The sequence below is a fragment of the Ptychodera flava genome, chromosome 11, assembly GCF_041260155.1.
Source record: "Ptychodera flava strain L36383 chromosome 11, AS_Pfla_20210202, whole genome shotgun sequence".
Classification (NCBI taxonomy): domain Eukaryota; kingdom Metazoa; phylum Hemichordata; class Enteropneusta; family Ptychoderidae; genus Ptychodera; species Ptychodera flava.
The window spans coordinates 38,362,167-38,383,304 of record NC_091938.1 but is presented as its reverse complement, the minus strand read 5'-3'; the positions used below and the strand labels follow the sequence as shown (position 1 = coordinate 38,383,304).

At 35.4% G+C, this 21,138-nt stretch overlaps 2 protein-coding genes across 8 annotated transcripts in view; one reads left to right on the top strand and one right to left on the bottom strand.

Annotated features, from left to right (window-relative positions):
- LOC139144222 (BTB/POZ domain-containing protein 9-like) overlaps nucleotides 1–9,415 on the top strand; it is a 121,778-nt gene extending 112,363 nt beyond the window's left edge. For all 7 annotated transcript variants that reach the window (XM_070714882.1, XM_070714878.1, XM_070714877.1 and 4 more), the window contains 6 exons: nucleotides 80–189; nucleotides 1,569–1,709; nucleotides 2,294–2,414; nucleotides 4,016–4,104; nucleotides 4,494–4,586; nucleotides 5,332–9,415. In XM_070714882.1, coding sequence (XP_070570983.1) covers nucleotides 80–189; nucleotides 1,569–1,709; nucleotides 2,294–2,414; nucleotides 4,016–4,104; nucleotides 4,494–4,586; nucleotides 5,332–5,521 — 744 coding nt within the window. In that variant the 3' untranslated portion in view covers nucleotides 5,522–9,415. The remainder of the gene's footprint in view (nucleotides 1–79; nucleotides 190–1,568; nucleotides 1,710–2,293; nucleotides 2,415–4,015; nucleotides 4,105–4,493; nucleotides 4,587–5,331) is intronic.
- LOC139144224 (uncharacterized) lies at nucleotides 9,266–18,369 on the bottom strand. Its single transcript, XM_070714886.1, has 4 exons — nucleotides 18,231–18,369; nucleotides 13,895–14,382; nucleotides 12,626–12,830; nucleotides 9,266–11,938 (listed from the first exon to the last, which is right to left on the bottom strand). The coding sequence occupies exons 2-4, from the start codon at nucleotides 14,342–14,344 to the stop codon at nucleotides 11,439–11,441; spliced, it is 1,155 nt and encodes a 384-aa protein (XP_070570987.1). The 5' UTR covers nucleotides 14,345–14,382; nucleotides 18,231–18,369; the 3' UTR covers nucleotides 9,266–11,438.
- Between the last annotated feature and the right edge of the window lie 2,769 nt (nucleotides 18,370–21,138).

Here is a 21,138-nt window from a genome sequence, read left to right as displayed (position 1 = left end):
TATTTTTTCTACTATTGACACAGAGAAAATAACTACCTTTCTACTCCTACAAGAATTCACACTATATCTTTATTTACAGTATCTGTCTGGTGTCATCAATCATGTCAAGTTGCTTCTGATTGATAGCACTGTCTTTGCAGAGGAAGTGGAACCTACAGGAGCTGTGCCCATGGAACTCTCACTAGAGAGGTGTGTGTTTTATGTTGAACAAAACTCTGTGATGACAGTAATTAATATTACAGTCTGAACTTTGCAACCACACAGACCCATACAATATGTAAAATCTCTGTGTATTCTGATTCGGATTAGTGTCCGTTGGATTATCTCATTTCTATCATGCATCACACCACACATATATTCTTTCATGTGTTGCGTTAGCTGTCACATGTGTGAAATTCATCAAACATGAAATTCCTCAACCCTGCCACCTCACAATAAGAACAATCCAGTTCTTTTATTTTTGACAGTTTCACCGCTGAACTTGAAAGGGGTATAGGATATTATATTACCATGCCCTGTCCATTGCGTTTTAATTGGTCGAGCTGCACCACGTGACTGCCCACAAATACACAGTAATGGTTTGTTTTCATGCCCGTGAATATGAATAATATCGTAAACATAGTAATTTTACGGCTAAAACGAAAATTGTGATTTGTACAAAGATCATAATCAACCACAAAATAAAATGGAGCATTTGTGGGCCAAGTTTAGACGCTTTTTTCAAACAAATCTCCAGATTTGCAAAATTTTTGCAGCGCGCACTACTCACTGACAGGTTCTGGGGCCCCGTTGTCATTCGCACAGGAAATTTTTGCAAATTTTGACGTTTTTGGGGGGTTTGTTGATAATATAATTGAAATAACAGACTCCGCACTGACCATTAATGTTTATTTATGGGCGCGGGCGAGAGGAAAGCCAAATTAACGGGCTCGGCAAGCCTCGCCCATTAATTTTTGGCTTTCCTCTCACCCTTGCCTATAAATAAATGTTAATGGTCAGCTTGTCGTCCGTTATTTCTATAATATAGTTTGTTTAATCCTTCAGTAGTTAAAGCCCGACTAGCTGTATCTGTTTTTTCAATGTGATGGTTTGAAATCAAATGCTACGTATGTTAAAAAGTATGTACAAAAGTGTGAATGTTTTTAAATATTGATGACAAACACACATCGTAGATTTAAACAACTACACAATTTTCTTGGAGTTGCAACTCAAATATGGCCACTGCAAGTATATGCATGTGTGCCTGATTTCAAACGACTAAATCCATCACCCCATCACCAAAGATTGAAATAGTGACATTTTCAAGGACAATATGAATTAATAATGAGAATTTAAAAGATCTCCCAGATTATTTGATAATATCTTTTAGGTAAACACAGCGCAGAAATATATGCCAATGAGGCTTTCACTTATATAAACTGGATAAAAACAAAAGCATGCATTCAGTGCTGGTTTGGTGGCACTATGCAACATGTTGTCATTTTTCCCTTTTCTCAGCAAAAGTAGTCGATTTATTAAGTTAGAAGTAAAGTATTCATATGTGAGTGATACAATTTGTGTTCTTTCAGGTATCGCTTTGCTGCTGTTCCCACTAGATTTGACAAGAATGTTGATAAAAGACTTCGACCAAGAGTATGTAAGAAGTTCTTCCCAGGATCTCAGATCCTGAAAGACGATCTCTTTCAATACCAACAAGTTCTCAATAACTGGTAAGCAATGACATTCCTTCAAACTGGCCAATTTCAACTTCATGCAACAAAGTGCTGGGTCCATGAAATACACAACTTCAGCTCAGCTGACTGTTTTCATCCTAGTTTGGCTCCACATTGAACGACACTTCTACAACCATAGAATTTTAACAATTCAATGTGCATTTCTGCAGTTTACATGAATGTCACTATATTGGTTGGTTCAAAATTAGTTCATATTGAATAGATTCGCACTCACCTAATATGCCGACATAATACTGGCACCTATGCTTCACAAGTGAAGTAATATGTATATGGATTCAAATGCTATGTGCAGACAGTTCTGTTTCTTGTCATGAACTCATTTTACCTTTAGTAAGTTACAACTAACAAGGAGAGACTTCCGGCTACGATATGATGGAACAATTACTGAATGGCAAAGTATTTGTACTAAAAAATATTCAGATAGACGTGTGTACTTAAACAATAGTATGTAATGAGCTTCAAGTGTTTTAATGATTAGCTGCTATATGCGTTGTGAGTGCTATAATGACTGAAATGAATAAGATATTATAGTTTCACAATTAACCCTATTTCCATTACAGGTATGTCAGCAACAGTAAACAAGAATGGAAGCTGTTGTACAAAGCATCAAGAGATGGCTATAGATCCAGTGATTTCCATCAGTGTTGTGATGGACACTCACCAACATTTGTCATAATCCAGGTGAGAGGTCATGACCTCATGTCATTCTTCCCTTCTGCCACCCCTTTTGCATTTCAAGATGGAACAATCAAGAACTTAAGAACATTCATATTATTCCATTTTTCCAGACTTATGGGTTAAATGATGCTAACATTTTGGGTTGTTTAACCCCTTGACTACCAAGACCAATGTATTCCTATATACCAGGCCCCTTATGTAAATATTGATAAAATCTGGGGTGTGGTCATTGCATGAACACTGCTTAGACTGCTTAGAGTAAAAATTAAGTAAGTACCAATAAACCATATATTTTCTAAATCAGCATGAAATTTCCCACTTTTTCATACATAAATTTTGTATTTCCTGATCACGTGACTGATCACATGACACGTCATGTGACCAGAGTTGGCAAAGAATATGAATATTTGAAGCATCAGGACGTGTTTTGAATCCATAAAATGATGCAAATTTGAATACAGTTGCAATTTTCATGGCATTGTCTTTACATATATGTAATAATAACTACCCTTTACTTTATTTATAGATGTTCCTATTTAAGATTTTTCTCACAAAAGGCAGAGTAAATGAACCATAAACATCAGCATCTGACATGATTCTGTATTTGAAAATCAACACATTTTATATTTGTAAACACCTGCTTTATGTCTTCCTTGCAGAAACATGCATCTAAAATGGTTATGATTTATCAAAAAATATTTCACAATATTTAAAAATACATTTTAGGGAACAACATATCACATGACCAAACACATGACCAGTCATGTGACCAGTCATATTGATAATATGGCTGCTATAAAATTTCACTGGCTTATAGTAAAAAACTGTATTTCCTCTAGTTTCATTCACGAATATTGCTGTTAATAGAACATATTTACATATAAATCATTTGTTTCCAATAAATAAACATTTCATATCATTAAAAAAAAACCCATAAACATCTTCGCGATCGTCTGTACTTCTGAAAACTGTAAACAATCAGCGCGACGCTTCAGTGATCAGCCTGACCTTTCAGGGTCGAGGTCATGGGTCACGACATTTGCTTCCGGATTTTGGCCATACTCGGACGTACGGGGGCGCAATCACATTCTGGCCAGATCGGAATACATCAACCTTAGTTGCGCTGCGTGCCTGTGCCGAAATTACGGCATTTTTAGCGACAAAAACGAAACAAATACGCCTATTTAACTGTGCCGGATATTTCCGGCACTCAAGGTATATGGTAATTCAATATGGCGCCGGAAATATCCGGCGCCATAGGTAGTCAAGGGGTTAAAAAGCATGTACAATGTCTTGATGAAAGCTAGAAGAACAGCCTATGCAATTTGAACTAATTTTGGAGAATTGGATCTTCATGTTCAAATTTCTCAAAAGTGTTGGGTGCCCTATAGCTGAATGTTGCAGTATTACAAATTACTCATGAAAACAAGTGTATAAACTCAAAAAAGAAAAGCAGATGTAGATTAAACCAACATTACTTCACTATCCAATCATCCCAAATTAGTTCCAATTGTTCCAATTTGTATCATAAATTTCATGTTGAGACTTTCTAATGCTTAATCATATATGAATAGGTTTGTATCAATTTGCTATTATTCCAACAGGGTACCAATGGTAGTATCTGTGGGGGTTTTGCTGATGTGCCATGGAGCAGTAGTACGCCAACTAGAGGCAGATATGTCACCTCAGGGAGGTTAGTGTTCAGAATCTTGTCTCTCACATTGGTTGTCTGTGATTGGTCCATTTCTGTATGTTCTTTGGTCAGAGCAATCTAAGAATTTGTTCAATATGTGTGTAAATTCAATACAATTAATGGTATTTTAGAGTATTTACCAAACATCATAGTTGAAATGGAATATTGATTAAATGAATGTAGTAGAAATTATGATGTTTTGAGGGTGATTGTTTCAGCACAAAATTAGCTCAATACATGTAATGGTATATTCATCATTCTGAGGGCTGTCATTAGTATAGTGTGTGCAATTGGATTGAAAGTAGCTGAGCATTCTATCCTGACTTTTCTACTTTACTTTATAAATATTGTAACAATTTGATTTGTTTTGTTTTATGTTACACTTACAGTTCATTTTTGTTTTCACTGGTGAACACACATGGAATAGCTGCTTCAAAGTTTGACATTGTCAACAAGAACTTTGCAGTGTGTCATCACCCTGGGTAAGTAGCAAAGATAAGTTAAAGTATTTTTTCCATATTGTTAGGGAATGCTGAATTATAGCACTCCATTAACTTTTTATCTTTTGATGCATTTTAGCAGTATTGTTGTTACATCTCTGATATACAGGTCCTTGTCAGAATGAATAACTTAAGCTAGAATATATTTTTCAACAATAGCATAGCATGATGTATGTAATGCATAGGTTGACAAGGCTAATAGTGGGTATGTCAACACACTATATGGAGAAGAATTAGAAGTTGTTTTGCTTTGTTTAACAAAATTAATATAACTATGTACAGAATTTGTGACTGATATATTTTACATCCATCCATCCATACTATCCATCCATCCATCCATCCATCCAGACAGACAGACAGACAGACAGACAGACTAACAGATAGACAGCCATCCATCATCTATTTATCCAGTCATTCACGTACACATACACATAGAAAAAAATGTAGCCCGTTGGGTGCCAAAGTCAATTTTTGTCTCCTTCATTTTATATAACTCAGACAATTGTTTCCAGTTCAACACAATTTTTTCAGATTTCCCCAATTCTTTGGATCAAAACCTGTAGCAAATAAAAAGTTATGCCCATTTGATCCAAAATCACCAAAAAAATTTAAGAAAAATTCCTAAAAATTGGAAAACTGATACACAAAATTAGAGCACTCAAAGGGTTTTAATAACAAAATTTTTTGCATCTGATGATGAATTACATGTCTTTCTTTGTATTCTCAGGTACGGACCAATCTTTGGTGCTGGTGCTGATATTTGCATAAGTTCAGAGTGCAACCAAGGTTTACAATCATATTCAAACTTCCCACATTCCTATGCTGCAGACAATAAGACTCACAATCTATTGATGGGTGAATATCACTTCAATGTAATGGACTATGAAGTCTTCACACCAAAGCAGATTTTTTCGTGACATTGAGGGCGCTGTGCACAATGAACCATCATCACCAATGCCATAGACAACTGTGCTCTCGCTGTCGCTCGTAACATTCGTAAATTACGAACAAAAATGAAAATTTACGAAAAAATATAAATGCCTGCTTGGCCATTTACGAATAATTTTCTTATTTTTGAAGCCTGATTTTCGGTTAAGATTATGAATTCCGGGGAAATACTGTCATATCTCGTCTTTCAAAAACTACTCTGCCCCTATCATCGGCACATCGACATATGGTGATAGCTTTGGACTGACCTGTGCTAACATGAGCATATGCGAAAAGGTTTCAAGATCCCTGGGTGTGTGTGTACTAAGATACTGGTGTGCCATGCATTACGGTAGTTTCGAGACGCCCAAACACTCACACGCTGTCAACTTTCCGAATGGACGGTTGAAGCGGATCGAGGGAAGCGGGCAGTTACAAATGCTCAGATGGATAGTTGAATGATTTAAATACTGATAGTTCTCTCTGATGCTCCAGAGACAATGCTGTGCACAGCGCACGACGAAAGTTTATCCAGACCAAAAAAAATGACGATCATCTGCAGGGTTTTGAAAATGTGACGCTCTCTGTTAAAACATAAGCAGGGTCACCAGTTTCAGTCTACGCACTTGAATTTGCAGTTATGATGAGACAAAATTTGTGCAAGACCACAGACTGCCAAATGTTCTGATCAGTGGTTGTTTTAAAAGAATTTTAGAGCTGAACATGGCATAATGACTGCAGCTATAGAGGCACCACCTAGTACCTATGGATGACATGCATACTTTCAAAGTAACAGAGCTTCCAAGTGTAAATAACGGGGAACAGATTTTCTAGCATCTAAAACTTGTGCAAACGCCGATAATATTAATGACCACTTAATATATTAATATATATAATCATCAACCACTGATAAATACAATAATGATAAATATTGATTAATTCAATAACAGTCATGGGCCGGTTGACCAAAATGACATACTTTATTGAGACAAAGAAGAAATTTCAATGTTACATGCATTTATGACCCATGACGTACTGTGTTATGCAATGAATCTTTTGAAAATGCATATCAAAATATGAGTGTTAATTGTCAAAAAAACGCTAAAAGGAATTTTTGGTTTGCCTTTGTCTCTCATGAAATCATTCATCATTTCTATCCCCTTAAACTCATCCATTGAGTACCAGAAGTGCTTGTTGAAAATTGGCGGGCTCAGCATTACATAATTTGTGCTTACTAATATTTTTTGAAGCGAATTCGTAAATTTACTAACAATTTTGAAAGTCCTAAGAGGGCACAGGACAAAATGTGATTGTGGTTATTTGCCTGCCAAATTTAAATTTCAAACATTTAATAACAACAATCTAGTTTAATTTTATTGCTTTCTGTGGTATGGTTGGAGAGTTACACTGGTATTTGCAGTCAAAAAAGGGTTGAGAGGTTAAAAGTTTCTGTTATATATACCCTAGTAACATTACACGAAGATTTCTGTAAAACTGAATGAGATTAATATCATTCCATTACCAAGTTTATCAGTCAGTTTTCATCATTTTTAGAGACTGATTATCATATTATTAGATTATAGAATCCAGAATTCAAATTTTTTTCAGCTCATATGAGTTACTATACTCAATGATGGTCAGTTGTTGTCTTCTTTTAAATTAATGTTTTTTTTTCATTTAAGTATTTCTATGCAAGAACATCTAGATGTGGAAATATTTCAAGCCTGTTTTCCCAACTTCCACTGACCATTTTGAGCTTTTGTATTTATTTAGATATTCTACAAGAAAATACTTTTCTGCAATTTTAGGCAATCACACAAGAATTTTAGTACCACACAAACACAAGAATGGTCTGAAGAAAGTGAGATAGAGTTTGGTCTTGAATTACTGGTGTAAAGACTACAAGAATTTATTGGTGTCATAAATTGATATTTTAACATATTTGCAACTACACAAGACAATTCAACAAAAACCTTGCCATTCAATATTAACTCTGAAAAAATGAATATTAAATAATTTTGATAATTAAAGAATATTACGAAAGTAGCAACCTGGACAATACGTCGATAGAGTTTTCCTATTTATGGATCCATATGCAAGAATTTTCAGTCTATTAAACTGAAATATGTTAAATATCTAAAAAACCTCTCTACATGAATTATTTCTTTTCACATAATCAAAATCAAAACAGTACTATAGATTCCAGAATTATGTGCTTCTTATGCCTTCTAAATATAGAAGGACAAAATTGTTACCGTTTGCCACTCTGAATACTATAGATCCAAGCACACTAGATGAGTCAACAGAGTTTTGTCAGGAACTCATTACTATGCATAGACAAAATGGTATTTCTGATTTGCAACAAAGATGTTTCAGTTCATGTAGTTCTAGATGTTTCATCTACATCACCAGTCTCTAACTTGTTAAAGTGTATAGTATTTTATTGTCAATATTTGTAATGAGAGCACACTCTGTACATACATGTCAACAACTGACAAATCAAATTTAACTCTCAATCAAAGTTCTTTTTGACAATACATTGGAAGATGTCAGATAATATAAATTTTTATTTTTTGAATATAACGTCCTTGAACATACTGGTGTGCAAGCAGATATCTACATATTTCTGTTTTCTTATCATCAAATCCTTAGAAGTGCTACTTTCAACACTGGAACTTTTCAATTTTTTTGATTATCTGTCTCAAGTATTGTACTGAGAAAATCAGATAGAGCAGCTGCCTTTCACAGTTACAGTTTGGTTCCAATGATTTCTTGACAATAGACTTTGTAGTTCAACCTTCAAAGTTTGACTGATTGACCATATTAGGAAGTGCTCTCTTTCATAGATATTACATCTCATTAATATGCAGATCACATTCAGTCCAAAGGCAGTGGTTGCACTCTGTGCTACTCACATCTTGTTATACCTTTGATATGAAAATTGATGACTTTTGTTTTCAAATGTAAATAATGGGTCAATAAACCTTTTCTGAGGTATCCTGTCATTTGACAACAAGAAAATGTAGGTCAAATGTTTTTCTTGATCAAGAATAAAAAATTTCACCTGTGCTTTTTTGAAAGTATTGAATTTTGATTTTGGGTCTGATGGCATCTGTCCAATGACATGTCATGTGAAGATTACTTGGAAAGTGATTATCTGCAGTTAATCTTGTGACATTACATACTCTAGCAGTCATTTCTGTACAGAATTTTCATTTATCAATCTCTTTAATTAGTAAGACAATTTCATTCATTTCCTCGTACATTCTATATGCCTGGCTGAAGTCAGCCACACTGTGTTTGGTAGGATTGCTTTGAATTCTGCAAAAATACATTTCAATCAAGACTTTGGATTTATCAACTCCGTACAACCTAAAGAGGCATGTTTGAATATCTGCAAAAATGACCAAAGAAATACTAAAAATTGTAATTTGCAAACAATGCAGTGTGATGTACAATCTCAGTATACACGTTCAATTTCTAACTGTACAGATATCAAAACAATCAAATCAGTACTTCTGTTGATACCGATTTTGACAATTTTCTTACTTTTTTGTTTATGGAATTTTTCCCTCAACTTTGTGAGAGACATACTGTACATGTGTAATTTGTACATGCCTACATACACATATGTGTGTACACACTTACACACATATGTAAACACAAAAACATCCTGATTGCTTCCTGTACAAGTAGTATGTTCAAATATAGAAATGAAGGCCTACAAAAATCAGTGAAACTTGTCCAGTAAGGATGCAGCATTATTGTTCATATTTTGTAAAATGTCTTATATTGGTGTACATTTCTATTAAACAAGGTGTATGTTTTATATTCAATGTATGTATAATGAATAAAGAAGAGAATAAAACTCAACTTGAAACTGATGTCTGAATACTTCAGCCAGCAGGAAGTTTTAAACGTAAGGAGAAGAAAACATAAAAATAACATTTTCAATTGTGTTTTGTATGTGGATATGATACTATATGGTGTGGAACGTCAACTTTATTAGGAGTCTGGGATGAAACTTTGCTGTACATAGGGAATATCAAATTCACACAACAGTGGACAAATATTTATTCCAGAAACAGGACAAAAAGAAGTTTCAAATGAAGTTTTACATTGTCAATCATGTGACAGGCCTGCATGATATCCTGGAAGTATCTTCAGATTTATTGCTTCAATTTACATGATATATATTTATTATTACACAACTGCGTCTGAAACCTATCGAATTTCACCATAACCTATGGAATTTCATCGTATAGTAAATTTTGGTATCAGAGGAGTCCAATACAAAACTTTGAGTACAAAAAGTACAGTACGGAGTACAGTAACTTTAGATGTTATTGGACACTATTTGACCTTTGACCTCGTAACACCTTTATGTCAACACAGGGATAAACAAGGGAAGATTTTACATTTTTTTATGAAAAATATAAATCTAAACATTCAGTAAGCTTACGTCACGTAGAGAATATTAGTAATTCCAAAACCAGTGAATTTGAGTGAAATGACGCTGCTGAACCAATTTTAGCACGTGCACTATTCTGCGCAGGTAGTTGTAGCGTTGTCGTTGAACGCATTCCCAATCTGCTTGCTACTGGCGTTCCATCGACGCAGCGCGCAAGGGGCATCCTCAAAGCGCCATAATTTCTTGTTTTTCTTTAAAATTGGACTAAAAGGTGTATGTAATTTACAAAATACCAGGATTTAAACCCTCGTACATCGCACACTTCTGTTCGCTGCTCCATGTACTCTGACGAAAATCCGGTATTTGTGGATAAGCTTATTATGAAGGCATTTTCTTATGTTGAGACGAGACCATTGTGTTATTCAAAGTAGTTAAAATTATCAAAGGTAACTTACACAGTGAAAAATGAATCATATTATACATTGTCAATGAAAAAATTACTGAATCTAGAATATAAAATATATCAGATGTAAATATTTAGAGGCAAATGGCTGCCAACTTTATGCTATCACTGGTTATTTTAACTGTGGTGTAGGTATCATAGAAATCTCTTTAATTCCTCATGACTTCAAGCACAAAAAAGCCGACAGAAGTGAAATAGTGCACATATACATGTTCCATGATTCCTTATTTTAGTAAAAATTGACTGAAAGTTTACTTATGTTTTTGAGTAAAATGTGTTTTATGTAAAATACTGTGAATGCATAGGAAATGCTAGAAAGTAGTTCAAAAGAAAAGATCTATTTCGTAATAAGCTTACATGGTTTTGGCCTCTGCGTAAAATTCTGACTAACTTTGCCCGCGAAGAACAAGACTTTGTCACAAGAACTTCAGCAAATCTTCCTACGAGAAATGACAAAATCAATACGAGGCATAGTCCAGTACAAGTGAAACAACAACAGTTACGCATTGACAACGTTTTCTTAAACGTCACGATTTCTTTTTAAACAAATTAATGTCGTTCAGAAACTTGATATTTCCCCGTGCAAACGTTGCCATAGAAATCTGTGTCCCTGTTATATACCATGACGCTTTCCTAGAGATGCTTTCCCAGATTTCGAGATAAACGTGGCCGTATGACTGCATTAAATTTACGTCCATTGAAGTCTACTTACTTGGAAAAAGTGGTGAAATTTCTTGTCGTATTATTAGCGAGATTTTCATACTGAATAATTCCAACACCTGAAAATAAACAATTTGTTGCTTTGTTTTGCACTTTCGATTTTTACTGAACATCACAGTCAAAAATTCTAATCCACGAAAAAAAGACTCATTCTACGGGCACATCTACGGTATATCCCTTTTGAATTCGACCAACCACTTTTTTTTAATTAACTCTCAACTGTAATCCAATCGGCATAATAAATAGGATTACATAGCTATTTATTCAGTAATAATCTACAAAACTAGGTAAATTATTTTCCAGTCAAATTTACTCACTGCCTAGAGCCTGGCTGTTTGTTTTCATATCCACGTTTAAACATTTCCAAAAGTAACCGTATTTGTCCGGTAACTTTCTCGATGTAGTTTCCATACACATCTGAATAGTTGATCTTCGTGTCTGTTTTACACAGATCGAAATCCTGCTCAGTCTTATATAAATCGTACAGCCATGAAATGAGATCCACAGCCTCGGGCTGAGTTAGAAAGGGTTGCCCATTAGTTTGTGTAAAATCATTTGTCATCTGGATTATTATGTCAACGAAACTATCAAAATACACCCTAATTACGCGCCAAAATGCATACGGTACCAGAATATTCAGTTTTAATGCAGAAACCATGTCTCCTCGCTGCATGAACCAGTAAATGGCATGTTTCAGTGTCATCGGTACTTTGTGCGCAGCCGTCAACCCAAGCATACGCTCTTGTTCTTGTTGGCGGAAATAATCGATGATAATTGCAGGAAGATCTTCTTCCCCTACATCAAAGGGAGTGCCTGGAAAAATATATCAGTGCTTGAAATCTGGGATGTCTAAATCACCTATCAAAGTTATTAATCAGATTAGTTAGGGGTGGACCATTAGATCATTAGAGGGGGTGGTCAAAAACAGAAAAAAAAATTTCAAAGCAAAAAAATTAGGAAAAAATCTTCAGACTAGTTTGCAAAATAAAAACCTAGAGTCAGAACGCAAAAAATGATCAATATGACAGTTTACTTCGAAAAAAAATTAGCACATCATGACTCACTAGGAAAAAAAATTCAAAAATTTACGATTGTAAAAAAAAATATTCACAATCTGATTGTGACCACCCCTACCTCCCAAGATCGCATTGTTTATCGCTTACTGACAATTTAGATAGTCTTTTGATGTACATGTTAATCCTGTAAGTCAGTAGATAAACCATATCATATTTAGATATCATGAGAATCGCTATTTCCGCGGTAAAGTCGCTCTGAAAAATTGATACATTGACAAGATGGTCACCGGATGGTCCTTTGTAATATTTACGAAAAAGCAAACTAACGTGTATGTAATTCGTAGGTATAATATGGATAAGTAACATCACATTTTACTCTGTGCGAAATTGTCCCTTTGCCATGTTAGCTGTTCCACCGATATCAGTCATAAATGACCAAATAAAATGTACTAAAAACGTTTATTAATAAATTGACAGTACTTACCATTGACAGAAAAGGCCGGAGGAAAATGGTCGACTTCCCTGACACATGCCCGTGAATATTCTGTCAAATCCTCAAATCTCCCAACTCGCCCCAAGATAGCTCCCTTTCGGTGTTTGTGTATGGTATCTTTCAACCGGTTCGCCATGTGAACAGCGTCCGTCACTTTCAATTCGACAAGCTTTACCGCCTCCCTTCTTTCTGATTCCTAAAAAAATCACATCGGATGACAGTACTGTTTACAACACAAAATACTGTTTACAACACAAAATCTATTGTCATTTTAGCTCGTGCATACTGTCAGTTTTAAGTTAATATTGCACACTGTCAACCTTACAGTACTCGTAAATTTCAATATTTCAAGAATGACGGTTGGAATGATGTCAAATGCCAAGAGAGCAGGTTTATTTTGGAATGCTTAGAACTGATCAGAATTTAATATTTACAGCTTAGGTCACGAGAAGTGTGCAAAGCCTTGTCAATGTAAATTCCATACATTTTATCCCTTTAATAAGTTTTCTCGCAATTGATCAAACCTAAAATTACTTTTTGTAAGCAATGATTGTGTGATTGGAGCAAACAGAATTCATTAAAACGATGAAAGCACGTAAATTGCACTTAAATCTCTAGACACCCTCTGATAGCAGAAATGCATGTTGATTTCTTCGAATCTCCCTTTAGTAACAAAATTCAAAATTTCTAATCACCATGTATTATGAATATCACGACATGAACTATTTTTGAATAAAATTGGATAGCGATTAAAGGCAAAGAGGTCTACACATTTCCCTTTTCTCATCGCTTATGGCCCATCTAAAGTCAAAAATCACCATTTTCCATCTAAATATAAAAGTCTCCGTGAGACCAAAAACACACACAAAAGTAAATATGTAGATTTTTTCGCCTCTAACTGTTATTCGGTTATTAAAAATTGTTCTTAGAGTGTTTTATTTATTTTGTTGATTCCAATATGCAGCTCTACTTAATGTGTTCTCGCACTGTGCAAGTTCAAAGGGCTATCCTATATACCCTGCCCTCGCATTAGTCATTGACACTGAGTACTTACATACATGGTGGTAGTCCGTTCTTTTCTATTGAAATTTTAAAAGTTTATCAATTTGCTTTCAGGTAAAGCTATGAAACACCCGCGTCTTTTAAGGGCTATCATTTATGTTCCCCAGTAAAAAATAGAAAGGCGACACAAAGCGGTATTCGGGGCAGTTTAGGATTATTCCACTTTAACAAAGTCTCTCGCGACCACTGCACACTTACCTTTTCTCCCCTTCTTAAAGAATGCCAGATAGCAATCTGATCATGTACCTCTGCCATATCGGGTATGTGGGAAAGTGTCTCGTGTATCCATTTCTCTGCATTGTCAGTCTCTTGTTGTACTTCTGCTGAAATCTCTACTGTCAGTTGACACTTTTCCTTAAATTTCGGATTCCTGGAAGATTCAAACACGCCTTCGGCTCTCATCGAAGTAGAGCTACGAGAAATTATCTTACCAGTAAAGCTGTCCCTGCGATCAGTGTATTTGATCACAAAGTCAATGGAACGTTCGTCTATACTTCCTGAGACAATTTCAAATACACCGTGATCATCTTCACCAATACCGCCCAAAATAAAATTGTCGATGGAAACCACGGCTGAGATTTCATGGCTGTCTTCTGATTTGAGGCGTTTATAACATGCTTTCCAGTATTGGACTGACAACCAAGGCATGTTTCTTCAACTTGGCAGTGTGTAAGCTTAGTAAGTCTCTGGAGGAATAGAGGTATAGTTTATATTAAGATTTTATGACAACCCCAATTTCGAAAGAATCGTAGTAGTAAAATATAATAAAAAATCAACTCGTTATTTCCTGTGCAGACAGTGACACGTAACCTAAATATCCGCAGTGTTAGAGCCATAAAGTGAACCTGTGATGAAACTAGCAATACGTGCGTAAACCATAGAGAATCCAGCTATAGGTACGACAATCAACGGGCACAAAGAATCGTTTTATCTATTCTGTTGTCGGCAGGATTTAAACAGGGAAGGTCAAAGTTAATAACAGGACGGTTTCAACTGTCAAAGACAGCAGGCTTAAAACGTTAAAACAAGGAAATAGTCTGATGACAAAATAAGGAGAGGGAAAAGATAACATGTAAACTTTTACTTGTACAGAATGGAATGCGATTTTTCATTGGTCGGGTGAAACACTCACGGTATCTGTGACAATAGAATCTAGTGTTATTGTCTCTTTGCAAAGCCTAACTGACTGAAATAGTATGCGTCTCGAAAAGGCACTTTTTGAACGATGATTTAATGAACATTTTGTTCTGTTTGTAATGTCTTCCATGGACACAGATAGGCAGACAGAAAGGAAGACGGACACAGACAGGCAGACAGACAAGCAGGCAGACAGACAGACAGGCAGAAAGACAGACAGGCAGAAAGACAAACAGAAAGACAGACAGACAGACAGGCAACACACACATACACACACATATATATAATATATATATATATATATATATATATATATATATATATATATATATTCAATTTTTTATTTGTTTTAAGATTTGCATCGATACTATAAACATAGACGACATATATTTACAACGCCTTTTTATTCATTGGAACTGAATGTATGTCAAGAATACATTCATCATAAGTGGTTTGACCTAAATTCCTCACAGATTATGCACATGTGTAACTGCAGGCTGTCAAATGAGATCCCATATTACATACTTAGTGAACTAGACACTTTGTTAATTATTGTTTTCCTAAAACCATTTGGAATTTTATGACCTTTGACCCGCACTCTTTATTTGCTGCCCAACCTTGTACATACCTGATTCAGCGTAATCTAGTATGGCTGTCGTCTTTCGACCTCGATGAAAGGTTGGATTAATCTTTAAATGACACCCCCACCTTTTAATACTTCACGTTTTGAATAACAGGCCAACTTTAAGGACAGCATATTCACGTTTGGATGCCCGAACGAGAATAATTTTGACGCCAATATTCCCCATTACGCATGAATTTCAGACGACCTTCTTGGATCTAGGATTGTGACATAGATAATTCTTCAGTCCGTTCGTTATATTTGGGTAGAATGTGCGGGGACATGACTTTTTGCCGTCAAAGATTTAGAGTACTGGGCTTGTCTCCGGCTTGTGTGAACTTATAATGAAGGAAGTTTTTTTTCATGGTCTTGATTGTGTACCAAAGTGTGCACAACGACCCCTCTGAAAAGATTGAAAAGATGAAAATATAAAAATGTGTTCAGTTTCCCTAACGAACGTTTTAGTGAACATTTCACATTTCGAGAAATCTTTCTGGTTGTCATATATTAAAGTATTTACACTTTATTGTATTTGTGCCATAACATTTCCTCTGTATAACCTGTCACACAATCCACTATTGCCTACTTGCAGTTCAACTGCAAAATCCTTCCATTTGAGCTAAACCATAATCAGAATGTAGAAACTAAATTGCCTCCATTTGTCAGTGTGCCACTTCAATGTCGGTACTATAGTACATCGAAACCTTTGACATACAAATTAAGTTCATGGAAATATTATAGCAGCGCGGAACAAAGTTCCCTAAAATTTGACAAATACATCCTATTTTACGAAGTGAAACTGAGGTGGATTATACTTCCTAACAGTTGAACGTTTCTTTGTGTCAGAAGTTATGATGTTATTGGCCTAATGGTTTTATAGCATTGGTGTATGTGACATTCTGAAACAAATTAAAGCTAAAAAAAGCAGTACATTTTATTGTATGTTACATTATTTTTGTTCCATATGTAAATACAATTTCTCTTCTCAAAAACTGTGACAACAGGCAGTGTAAACTTACGACATCATATGCTTTTTAACATTTCAATTTTGGTCCGGACATGAAATCGTCAGTAAACAACAACATGAACCTTGTATGACTAGATCTTTTCATCTTGTCAATGCTTTAGGAATACAAGAATAAAATGTACCTACCTGTTGTAGAGAACGTTTATAGAATTAAAAGTCAAAGCAATTTTCATTTCAATATCAAAATAACTAGCTAGCATTCATGATAGGTATAAATAATGATAATTAGTTAACGATCTATCCTGTTTTCTTCTAGCCTGTTTGATCTTTCGTAACAAATTTCCGATTAGTGTTGGGTTTGAGTGCCCGACGAACGCGTTTGCAATCCGCCAATCTATCGACACTTCCTTTTTTGTAATCACTTACGTACAGTATTTTTGCCACAACTTCTCTCTCGCTTTATCATTATTCTCAACTGTTAATCAAATACCGCAAAACCGAGTGGATAGGGATATGTCAGTCACAAAGTCGCCGTATTTAAAGAAAAAAAGATGTCAGCTTACATTTCGTTGGTAACGCAAAAAGAAACAAAAATAACAAAGACTGACAAGCCCCTGTCAAATCGGGTGGAGTATCCATAAATTGATCTCATCGACAGTCTCTCTTTCTCTTTGATTGTAAGGACTACCTAAGTTCGGTGTTAGCATGATTAAATGACAATGTTCTTCAAAGTTATTAATCGACATTTTCAAGATAAACTTGCAGTGAACAACTGCTCACAGTAGCGATCAGTGTTGCAATTTCTCTAATTGCTGTATATTTCTATACGGAATACAATGAAGGCATTACATCCCTTCCTCCCTCTTGTCTTCCCTTCCCACATTTCAGGTTGTATGTGTTTTATTAGAGAAGTTTAGTTACATGTAACTACGCATACGTCTGACGGTGCGCATGAGCGTACGCGTATCCGTGCTTACGTGTGATTTTTCTTTTGGTTTGGTGTTCCCGATGATTTTACTGCATTTTTCACAGAAACATCCGAAATTCGTGTAATTCTTAAGATGTAATTTCTCTGCGTGAGGATGTTCTTATACTTCGTTCTACCCTCAGATTAAATCAGCCAATTTTTTTTACAGTTGTTTATGAGGTTTAAAGAAATATCTGTCCAGGCGTCATATGAAAAGTGGATATGAGACCACAACATTCCACTCATGTCAGGAAATCATAGCAGGTACTTCTTGTGCTGGAACTAACTCTGCAAAAATATTCTGGTATCAAAGATGTACGCTAATTGAGAACGATACATTATTAGATTGTCTAAATTCACGGAAAACATCAAGAAAGTCTTAAAACTACTACAGGTAATTATGACTACGTGTAGAAATGTTTGACGTGCCGAATGTCTGCTATCAGTGACAGTCGCAGTCTAGCTATACTGTCTTTGGTACTACACGTACGCGATCGATGTCTAGTTATCACGTGACATAGACGCTATGTGTACTGATAGAACGTAATTGCCTGTAGTAAACCTCTCTTATACATTGGAAGTTGGCTTTGGGTTAACATCTTATTCCTATCGCCAGATAGTCGAGCTACTACGCAAAATGCAATGAAAAAGAAAACGATCGGTACCTTTATCGGCAACAAATGGAATGTGCCCGCGGTATGCGACCTTTGTTTCTACGATTTCGACTAAACACGTTATAAATAGAAATGCTGTTGTCCTGTTTGGTACGGTTTAGCCTACTGTCCAAAATTGACTTATGATAATGTACGATTAATTTAAAAAATTCACAAACATTACCTACCTATCCTTTATGGCAACGTTCCGCACTTACCGAGACCGTCACTGAAAATCACATTTGCTATCGTAAGAGACGTAAGGTCTCAGAGCTTGTGGCAACGCCTAATTTAGGGCAAATGATAATTAACGATCTTTAGACCTTTGGGCTGCACGATACGTCATCATGATCTGCAGTCTGATATGACGAATGGAAGGTAAATCAATAACTTGTTCCACTCAAACACTTTAGTTAACCGAACAGCTGGTGTATTAGTAACGTAGTTTCGATGTTATAACGAGTGCTATAGGAGGGCGATCGACTTGGTGAACTTTGTTTTGGCGGCATAACTGCTCAGAGTAATAACAGATTCATTTTCCCGTCGAGTTTAGTTTCCAAGATCCGTCAATGTATTTTGTCAAGCAATAAAGTCGCATTCTTACACATCAGATGACCAACTCAGCTTTAGAGCTACGATTTCTAGGTAACAGGTTTTTTTATCTCACTAGGAAGTAATTGTGCACGTGTTTCGTAATCACAGGGAGTCCTGTGTTTTGACCTAGAGACCACTAGCACCCTGAATTTTGATAGCAGCCATTGAATCTGGTAGTGACAGTCACATGGCAAATACTACAGGGGATGCCAGTAACATTTGTACGTATGGTGACCGCTCTACTTGCCAAGTATCCAACAGGTTATAGGTCATGTACTACCCGGATGAATGATATCCAACATGTCTCCAATGCTAACTGACATAAAATCCAACAATTCTTCAATATATACAGATATCTGGTAAATTCCATTTCAATCAAATCCATTGTTCTTGAAATATCAAATCCACATGCATACAATACAGACAGTCACACAATCGCAGATATAGCTAGATATCAATGTGACATTATCTCCAATAATTAAATGCTGGAGTCGCAAATCCATGTCAACAAAGTCTGGGTACAAAAGTATCCTAGGTGTTGTTTCAGCAATGCGTATATTATGAAGAAGAGGCTATGTCCTTTCCTTCGGTGAGAATATGCCCGGCTGTCTTTATCATTTTAATAATAACATGATTGGAACTAATTTGGGATAATTGGATATCATATTAATGTTGGTTTAATCAGCAAATGTAAGCTCATCAAATTTTCCTTTTTGCAATTCACTTGTTTTATGAGTAATTTGTAATATCTCTACTTTCAGCTATATAACACATATCAATTTTGATAAATTAGAACGATTAAAAGATCCAATCATCCAAAATACTTCCAACCGTGTTCGATAAGGGTTCAAAAGATTAACGATATTTAGGGCAAGGTTAAACATATTTAGGGCAGTTGTATTTGTGCAAAAAACAATAGAATATTTACCAAAGTGGAAGCACTGAGAGGGCGTTTCACACTGATATATCCCTTTTCTCGATTTTTCCTTGATTGCCATTACTTTACTGTCAACACCCGTTGTAGTGATATGTATTATTTCGTTACTTTGTTTTTACTTTTTTGTCAATTCTTGTAACACTTAATAGATTCTATGGTTTTGGAAAACAATATTTCATATCTTAAGGGATAGATTACTCTTGGAAGTGGCGGGATTGCATATTATCCCCTTTTAAATAAACTGTTATTTTCCAGAGCCGCGCTTGTTTACATGCTGTGTTCATTTTCCATAACATTTGTAAACCCTTCTTTGAAAATGATGGCCTAATTAAAACATTTCTCCTTCAATGACAGTCATACCTGCATGCTACCCGATTATTATTTACAGTGTAAATTATGTGAAAATCGATCTTTTTCTTCCATCGTGACAAGATCTTGAAGGACCATAAATTATAAAAGGGTCAAAATGCACATATGTAATGTATTTTGAATTTGAATGAGTCTGTTTTGACTTTCACACAGCATTGTGTATCTTCAGTTGACAATCATCGAGGAAAATTCGTATATTTTAAAGAGATTGAGTCAAAAGCCATAGTCAGAAATATTTAAAGTGCTACGCATGTAACACGATTGGAACTAATTTGGGATAATTGGATAGTGAAGTAAGGTCGTTTTAACCTGCAAATGTAAGCTCATCAGCTTTTCTTTTTAAGTTACACACTTGTTTTTATGAGTAATTTGTAATATTGCAGCATTCAGCTATATGGCACCAAACGCTTTTGAGAAATATGAAAAATATGAAGATCCAATTATCCTAAATTAGTTCCAATCGTGTTTTACATCAATTAACGTGCTGGTCGACATAAGGTAAAATGCTTTTTGGTGAAGATATTCGGACTCTAAAACTTTTCCAATTCTTTTCAGTTCTACAAACTGGTGGAGGTTCATTTTAAAGCTCTTGGTGTAAGAAAACTTTTTGCTGTCTCAGTTTTCAAAAATCCTAAATATTATTTTTCCATAGAGTTAACACAGGGCCATTTGAATTTCAAATATCGGTAAATTTTGGGTAATTTGTTTCTCTAGTACCACAATTTGCACGGTGACCCCCGATTTCATTATTGATTTTGAAAGAATGGTTGAAATATATCTTGAGGACAGTTTGAGCAACGGTTTATGTCTTTCACTTTCGAGGTGCATTCTACGGACAAGTTTCGGTTTCATCAGACAAAGAATAAACACCACACCAAAGATATTGTTTCCCGAGTCATCAAACGTGCGGCTGTGTTTCCATAGCAGCTCTGTAAGAAATCTGATTTTGCTTGCTGCCGAGAGCTGCCGTTAACTGATTTGTATAAGATAATGGAACAGAGATTCAATATGCCATGGTACACGCACAAGAAACTCAGCTTAAACTGATTGTAAAGCCTTGCAGTTAATAGGCATAAAATCTATTGAAAAATCCAAAAATTCTTGGCATTGGCATGCATAATCTCCATCTGCTCTAGCTACATATCGCAGGGATTTATTAAAATACGCACACAAAAATACAACTTACATGCACCTCG

Bases quoted from the DNA above. Each gene is read 5' to 3' on its own strand.
- LOC139144224 (XM_070714886.1), bottom strand. From the start codon at position 14,344: ATGCCTTGGTTGTCAGTCCAATACTGGAAAGCATGTTATAAACGCCTC. The intron at 12,831-13,894 runs GTAAGTGTGCAG...TGATTTTTTTAG, and splicing joins CTTTAAGAAGGGGAGAAAAG to GAATCAGAAAGAAGGGAGGC. The intron at 11,939-12,625 runs GTAAGTACTGTC...ATATTTTTCCAG, and splicing joins TCCGGCCTTTTCTGTCAATG to GCACTCCCTTTGATGTAGGG.